Source organism: Theropithecus gelada, chromosome 12 (genome assembly GCF_003255815.1).
Source record: "Theropithecus gelada isolate Dixy chromosome 12, Tgel_1.0, whole genome shotgun sequence".
In the NCBI taxonomy this organism is placed as follows: Eukaryota; Metazoa; Chordata; class Mammalia; order Primates; family Cercopithecidae; genus Theropithecus; species Theropithecus gelada.
In genome coordinates, this window is record NC_037680.1 from 3075029 (window position 1) to 3083455 (window position 8427).

General features: G+C 49.9%; 2 protein-coding genes across 2 annotated transcripts in view; one reads left to right on the top strand and one right to left on the bottom strand.

Annotated features, from left to right (window-relative positions):
- WDR33 (WD repeat domain 33) overlaps positions 1-4940 on the top strand; it is a 108201-nt gene extending 103261 nt beyond the window's left edge. Inside the window, exons 21-22 of the mRNA XM_025405595.1 lie at positions 298-513; positions 2640-4940. Coding sequence (XP_025261380.1) covers positions 298-513; positions 2640-2869 — 446 coding nt within the window. The 3' untranslated portion in view covers positions 2870-4940. The remainder of the gene's footprint in view (positions 1-297; positions 514-2639) is intronic.
- Positions 4941-5333: 393 nt separating this feature from the next.
- Positions 5334-8146, bottom strand: SFT2D3 (SFT2 domain containing 3). Its single transcript, XM_025405599.1, has one exon. It carries the CDS (start codon positions 7628-7630, stop codon positions 6983-6985), a length of 648 nt encoding a protein of 215 aa, XP_025261384.1. The 5' UTR covers positions 7631-8146; the 3' UTR covers positions 5334-6982.
- Between the last annotated feature and the right edge of the window lie 281 nt (positions 8147-8427).

The following is an 8427-nucleotide window of genomic DNA, read 5'->3' on the forward strand; positions in this document are numbered from 1 at the left end:
GTAAAATTTTCTCAGTCTCAATTGCTAATATGTTAAATATTCGTAGTTATAACTCTCATTAACAAAATCTCTTAGGAGTCCTCAGTCATTTGAGACTGTAAAGACGTCTTGATGCTACACCACGTGAGAACCAGTTCTCTGGATCTTAGTCTAGGTGGCTTACCCCCTGGCCTGTGGCGGGCATTCAGCATGAGTGGACGGTGGCTTCTGAGTTGCTCCCTCCTCTCAACAGTGTCATTCCCATCTGCTTTTGGTCGCACTGTGCTTTCCTGTAAGGAGATTTGTTTCTTGTTTCAGGGCCGGGTCATGAACATTTTCGTGATGCTCCCCGACCTGATCATCCCCCTCACGACGGTCATTCCCCAGCCAGCAGAGAACGCTCCTCTTCTCTCCAAGGCATGGACATGGCATCCCTACCTCCCCGAAAGCGCCCCTGGCATGATGGCCCAGGCACTTCTGAGCACAGAGAGATGGAGGCCTCAGGAGGCCCTTCTGAAGACCGAGGAGGCAAAGGTAAGAGCAGGCCAGTGGTTATGGTTCCAGGAGCTGCAGGGGCTGGTGGAGGCCTTGCCTGCATCTGCTGCACATGCCCTTGCAGCCCGGGCTGTGCAGAGGCACATGCTCCTAAACGTGGTGCCAGTGCCACACAAGCTGTCATCTGGTGGACTGCAACTTGGCCCCGCACAGGACTCCACTCGCCTCCAGGAATCCCCGTTCGCTTGAGGTTTTCACTTCAGCCCTCTGCCAAGATGCCCCAGTCCTCTCTGCTGGGCTTGCTCTCTGGGAGCCCTGCTCTCACTGGCAGTCTGCCCGCCACGAAGGCTGCTCGGAACCCTCAGGGGCTCTCAGTGGGAGGGGAAGAGTTGTCCTCTCCTGGGTGCTCTGTTGGTTTTTTAGCCTGGATCTAGAGGAACACTGCTTGTGCTCAAAGTCACAAAGACTTTGGAAAACATGGTCTATGGGCAGTGTTTCCGGGGGCACAGGAGATTCTCTCCTCAACTAGAAACTCTGGAGCTTTATTTTATAGGCAGCACTAACTTGAGCCAGGAGTATTCGCCTCTGAAGGCTGACTACAACTCTGGTTGCAAGGCAGCGGGGGAGGTGCACAGGTGCTGTGGCTCGGAGGCTCCTGGGAAGGCTGCTCCCCGCGTGCCCCAGCTTGTGCTCTGCTCCCGAAGTTGGCCTGTCTGTGTGGACAGTCCTTCCAGTACAGAGTTCTGCCATTTGGTCTTTTTGGGTTTTTTTCTGTCGCCCAGGCTGGAATGCAGTGGTGTGATCTTGGCTCACTACAAGCAACCCCCGCCTTCTGGGTTCAAGCGATTTTTGTGCCTCAATCTCCCCAGTAGCTAGGACTACAGGTGTGCACCACCACGCCCAGCTAATTTTCGTGTTTTTAGAGAGATGGGCTTTTCTGCCATGTTGGCTAGGCTGGTCTCGAACCCCTGGCCTCAAGTGATCCACCTGTCTTGGCCTCTCAAAGTGCTGGCATTGCAGGCGTGAGCCACCGTGCCCGGCCTGCCATTTGGTCTTGATAGTTGTTTGTCTCAACAAAACCCTCAGAAATTACCTTATGTATCATCAATAGATCTCCCTGCATAAACACACTGTACTACTAGCCAGGGTGCTGTGACCTCGGCTGTCTTGGGTCCTTGGCGCGCCATTATTAGGTCCCTCTGGTCAAGGACGTGCAATTAGCATGGGAATGACGTAGGAGCTGACACGCTGCCCAGGTGCCCTCAGGTGGGTTGAAGCTGCTCTTTGTAAGAAAAGAAGCCAAGATTGTTCCTTTGGCTGGTTCTCCTAACCTCATCTCAGCTAGATTCATATTCTATTACAAAATATAAGACCGCGGATAGTTTGCAGTAGTCTTCTGAGAGGGCATTATGGGAGATGTGACCAAATCCTATCATTCCTGAGGAAAAAATTCTTACAAGGTAGATTTTTTTTTCCTTTTTCTTTCTTTCTTTTTTTTTTTTTAAATATATTCTCAAGCTCCAGCAGAATCAAAGAATTTTAATAGTACCTAAACATTTGTGTGTTCAAGTCTGAAGCAAGTTAAGCTGTGCCTAGGTGATATAACCTGAAAGCCAAATGTTTTGTGGGGTTTTTGTACTTTTCTTTTGTTTTTTCAAGAAATATTTTACTAATTATGAAAAGGAAGCCAAAAGTGCCACATGTCACAGGACAGTTCCAGTGAACACTCATCCTAGTTGGAGCACTTTTTATTAACATTAGCAGCGTGTACTTCCAAAGTCAAGTCAGTGTATTCAAACCTTCCCTCAACATACCCTGGTGGCTGGGAGCAGGTAGGTACACTTCCCATGGCCTGGGACATGGCCCAGTGTGGCCGGATCTCCCTGAAGGTGCTCTGTGCTCATCTCTTGGCTTCCCATCGTCTGTCACAGCCCTGGGGACACGGATCTGGCTGATGCTGAGGCCCATGGCAATAAGCCAGGAAGGGGGAGGCAGGGTCAGGAAAGGGTAGAGGCACACCTCTCAGTACTCTGAATACCACTGCCAGTCTCCCTGGCACCCACCAGAACTGGTCCACTGTCATCAGAGAGTAAAGTTTGTACTGGGAGTTACTGACAAAGAGTTGCTAATACAAAAAGTCCCATGTGAAATTTTCTTTGTTTCAGGCCGCGGGGGCCCAGGACCTGCCCAGAGAGTGCCCAAATCTGGGCGTTCCAGCTCTTTAGACGGAGAACACCACGATGGATACCACAGAGATGAACCTTTTGGGGGCCCTCCAGGCAGTGGCACCCCTTCTCGAGGGGGCCGGAGTGGCAGTAACTGGGGTAGAGGGAGTAACATGAACTCTGGCCCGCCGAGGCGAGGAACTTCACGGGGTGGTGGAAGGGGTCGGTAGAAGTTGGAACTGAGTACCCTGAGGCCTCTCTGGACAGTATTTAAGAACTTCTTGTGGACTTACCAAGAGAAACAAAAGGAAGCCTGCACCGTTGTAGCCCTGAACTCTTCTGGGCACCTGAATCCCAGGAACCCTCAATGAGGTCTTCAAGATGAAGAGACTGCTGCCAGCTACCAGCCCAGCTGGCCCTGTCCTGTCCTGTCCACCCTCATTGCCCCAACTCCCATGTTGTTTTGTGAAGATAAAAGCTGGGATCTTTTTTTTTTTTTTTGTTAAGTCTCACAAGACATGGGGCATCTTCACAAATTTAAGTTCCTGTCCATTTGGAAATTTGTTTCTATGTGTACAGTTTGTCAGAGAAAAACATAAAAGTTTTTGTATGAATACAGAATGTGATTTACGCAAGAATTAACAGAAAACTAGTTGTGGAGTGCTTGCCTTAAGGAAACCTTTGGTTTCCATCGCATCCCATCTACTGAGGAGTGCACGGTTATCGCTGATGTTCATGAGCATAGTAACCACTAAGTCATCTAAATTAATCTCAGCTGTGAACTTTGTGTTTCTCAACAAATTCTGTCACAGCATTTTTGTGATAGAGAAATACTTGAAGATGAATGTAGTTTGTAGTAGGTTCAGAGTTATACTCAGACATGCTCTGACAGATGGAGAACTGAACTCGGAAGAGAAAATGCAGTCTTCTGGCTGTCCAGCGAGGGAGTCCCCCTTGGAAGCACCTCCTAGGAATCACAGTTTAGATTTGAATCGCCTTGTCAGGATGAGGAGAGCAACTTGATGTTAGTCAGAAATAACGTCACATGCCCTTTAGATAACTTGAAATCACACATGGAGTTGATAAGGAATGGACCAAAATAGCTCCTAAAACCATTTTGGAACACTTAATTAATTATCTCTTTCTCTTCCATACTAGCTATGTGGAAATACCAGTGTTATGGCAGGGTGTACTTCTAATTCATAAGCCAGACAGATCTTGTCCATGGCAAATTCCTTGTTTGAAATAAACATACCATTTAGCCCAGTTTGGATTGGAAGCCAAAAATTGTTTGTTATACCCCATGATACTTTCTATACTGACCTTTATTTTGGTTTTACATGGAAGCTTTTATTAAAAGGACTGTCCTATGGCCACCTTAACATTTCATTACATTGGCAGCTTCAGTTTGGCGTCAAGTCAAATTTATTTGGCACATTTAGTGGTGCTGGAAGTTTCATTTTTTCTTCTTTTTTTGAGACAGAGTCTCCCTGTCACCCAGCCGGGAGTGCAGTGGAGCAATCACAGCTCACTTCAGCTTCGACTCTGCCTCAGCCTCCCTAGTAGCCGGGACTACAGGCACACACCACCATGCCCAGCTCATTTTTTTTTGTATTTTTTGTAGAGATGGAGTTTCACCACGTCGCCTATGCTGCTCTCAAACTCCCGGGCTTAAGCGGTCCACCTCCTGTGGCCTCCCAAAGTGCTGGGATTGCAGATGTGAGCCACAGGACCTGGCTGCTGCTGCTGAAGTTTCAGTGGTTGCTTAGAAAAGGCATACTGACATAGTTTAACAGTATATGAAACTCTAGCTGGTTCTCCATGAATGTAACAAATAGCAAAAGCTAACTGATTTATGTGGAGAAAATGTCAGCCATATACACTGCTTTTCAGTGTTAGAATCCAGAGACTATTTTTTTTAACTTTGAAATTACAGCTTAATCAGCACCCCACCATAAACATGCTATTATAAGGCTCAAGATTGCTTTAGGTTATGGATATTTCTTCACTCCCCCCAACTGGTATAGCTTAAAGACAGAGAAACTGTAATCAAATTTCATGAAGCTAAAACCGGATCCAGAGACCAAACCCATATCAAGATTAGCCTTTTTTTTCCCTGAGATTCCAGTGGAAAAAATTTCATTATTTTGGGCTGTAGCTTTAAAAACATAGTATCTCAAGCAGATAACCAGATCACATTTTAAACATTTTCATTTTACCTTTAAGCTCTACTGGACTTGACAGATCACATTTTGAGAGTGATTTCATTTAGAGAAAACAATAAGCCTACATTATATCTATTAAATACATAATGGCATTTAAAAACATCACTGTCAGAATACATACTAGATGTTGTGATTTGAAGCTTATAAAAACTAGATTTTCAATGTTTGAACTGAGAGAAAATGTTTGAGACAGGGTCTCGCTGTGGCCCAGGCTTGGGTGCAGTGGTGCGATCACAGCTCACTGCAGCCTCGACCTCCTGGGCTTAAGTGATCTTCCCACTTCAGCCCCACCCCGAGTAGCTGGGATCACAGTTGTGTGCCACCACATCTGGCGAATTTTTAAAAGATTTTTTGTGGAGATGGGGTTTAACTATGTTGCCCAGGCTGGTCTTGAACTCCTGGCCTCAAGCGATCCTCCCGCCGTGGCCTCCCAAAATGCTGAGATTACAGGTGTGAGCCACCAGCTGAGAAATGTTGAATTTTAAAGTTTTTATTTAAGAAATAAACATTGTAAAACATTATAAAACCCCCAACTATTGCAAGTTCTAGAGAAATTGAGAACAGAAATTTAGGTGACTAGAAAGAACAGCCAATGGCACAAGTCTTTACAATTAAAAAAATAAATCATTCTGAAAATACTGCATTTGCTCCCTCACTAGCAGCCGCCTGAGGTAGGTAACCTTGTTTACTGACGGGGAACAAGGCAGTATTCTTCACCAAATCTCAGGGCGGGTAGCCTGCAAGCCTACAGTGTGGGTGTTGGCCACTTGCGTCACTTGCTGGGGCAGTGCTTAGGGACCTGACTTAGGAACATACATTTTGGGGCTGGAGGAGCAGCAGTGCTCTACCGCGGCCCGGCAGACACCCTGTTAGGCAACACTGGGATCCAGCTCAGGAAAAGCATTATTTTCAAATTGTGCAAGCCAATGCACAGAAGTGCTCTTCAACCTTGGGGAACGTAGAATCACCTGGGGAGCTTTAAAAAGGTCCTGATGTCTAGGACCTACTTCCCTGGTTCAGACTGCGTTGATCAGAGGTGTGGCTCTTCAAGTAACTGACATGCAGTCAAGCGCGAGAACCACTGGCACACAATGTTTAAATTCTAAATATATTTTACTTCCTAGTGTGTTGCTACTGACAAAACGTAGTCTTCTGGACTCATCAGAATGTTAGGCTCATACTTTTCTGGCAATAAATTACGGTAGGTAAAAGTAACCGCTGAACCTAAAATGAAGGAAGCAGCAATTAGATATAAAAAGCATCTTAAGATCAGCCTGCAAATTGTAAACTAGTTTACAAAGCAGACCATACAATGAGGAATAATTCGAGCTTGTAGAAATCCATGGTCTCCATCAGATACAGGTGTTCCGGATCTAGAATTATCTTCCTATTTGCAGGATTTCCGCAGAGCCCGCTAAGCTTGTACGCGCCCCTTCCTGGATCCCATGCTGCTCGGGGCAGGAAATTTCTTTTGGTCCATCGCTTTCGTCGTGAAATACAGAACTAATTTTCCTTTCATGTTATAAGGCACCATATGTATGATTTTGTTAACTGAAGAAAAAACCCGGGATTAACTCTTAAATAAGTACTTTTAAAAGTACTTACTCAGTGGCTGAATTCGGTGTTTAATAATCTGATACCCTTCTGGATTCGCCGGCACCGAAGAGAATAATTTCCAAGTTTTAGCACAGCCAAAACAAAAAATTACCGTCGCTAAGCTACATCTAGCGCTGGATTTTAAAATGACAAAACAGCCTGAGAAAAATCACGAGAGCAGCTAATTCGAAGAAAAGTCCTTTTTCTTTACTCAGCGGAACCTAAGATCACAGTTACTTCGACAGCAACTTATAACCGTCTCACATCCTGTCACCAGTTCAATGACAAAATCTGTTTTCAGAGCATGTGCCAAGTCCAGCACAAAACGCTGACATCGACGACCTCCCAACGCTGCGGTCGCCTCCCCTGGCAGCAGCCGCTCCCGGCTTTGACTCACAGGCGGTCGCGGCAGGGTCTTCGCCGCGGGCGTCCCGGCACCGGCGTGCAGTCCTCGGCTCGGCAGGGGCAGTCTCCGACGGCGCTGGCTACGCGTCCTTCCCCAGTGGCGCGGGGTCGAGGTCCTCACACGGGCAGCACCTTGGTGAGGCCGGCGCCGCGGCCCAGGCGACCCAACGCGAGGCGCAGCGCGGTGCCGCCGCCCCAGGGCAGCAGCCCGACCAGCGCGGCCAGCAGCGCGGCTACCTGCGCGCCCGCGCCCAGCACCGTGAGCAGCGTGCTGCGCAGGCCCAGCGCGGCGAACAGCGTGGCGCCCAGCGCTGCCGTGTAGAGCAGCGCGGGCCGGGACGGCGCTTCTTCGCAGCGCAGCAGCCGCCCGCACGCCGCGCCGCCCCGCAGCAGCGCGCCTCCCGCCAGCGCCAGCGCAGAACCCAGCGACCAGAGCAGCGCGAACTTGCGCGCGCGCAGCAGCAGCACCGGCGCGTAGAGCGCGGCCAGGCCGAAACAGAGTGCCGCCAGCAGCAGGCACCCGCCGCCCGCCGCCAGCCGCTGCCCGCGCGTCACGCTGGGCAGGCACGCCGGGCCCGCCGCCGCCGACTCCCCAGGGCTCCGCGCCCAGGTCCAGGGTAGGCCCGCGCGGCCCAGCCACGCCCCCGCCGGCCCGTCCCCGGGCTCCTCCGCCTTCCCCGCGGCGAGCAGCGGCTCCGCGGCCGCCGGGCCGCCCCCTTTCCCCTGCGCCAGGTACTCCTGCAACTGGCGGTGGAGGTCCGCCATCTTGGACAAGGCGGCGGCAGGAAGGAAAAACACCGTTCACATCCGGCCCTCCCCGGCCGCGGGCGGAAGCGGCTCGGCCTTCGGGCCGCAATTGGTCGGCCGCGGCGAAAGGGGCAGGGCCTGCGGCGCTCCCGGAGGTCCCGAGGTGGCTCCTTCGCGGACTTTTGTGGTGTCCTCAAGTACCGCGGGCGCAGGTGCAGTTTGTCCGCCTGCAGTCGCCCTCCCAGCGCCTGACCCTCTTCCTTGTTCTGAGTACGCGCTCTTACGGCCTGGCTAAGTCCTGCCAGCATTAATAGTTGGAAGGCAAGGGTGGGCGTGGTTCTAAAGGGGCACAAGAGGGACCCTTTTGCTGATAGAAATGTCCTGTGGCCTCACTGTCTGCGTCTACCGTGGCGGTGATACTGTGCTAGTTTTGCAACATGGAGGAATGGGTAAAAGGTACACGGGATCTGTTTCTTACAACTGAACACAAACTTAACAGTGATCTCAACATAAAAATTTGATTTTTAAAAAAAGTTGAGATCTGTGTGACTCAGGTGGTTTTTTTGGGGGGGAAAGTTGCGTCCTGATTAGTTACGTCACTTGTAGTAATAGTGACCATCCTAATCACTTACCATGGGGTTGATAAAGGAAGGGTTGACACCCAGTAAGCTCCACCTGCTTCTCTATTCTGTTCTCAGTTTCAGCCACAGGCCTGGCAACATGCTTGAGTCCTTCGCGCCCCTTGTCCAAGACTCGGTGCTGCTGTCCTGTGTGTTTGGTGTCACTGTCGTGCTCTGGACACCGCCACACCCAGG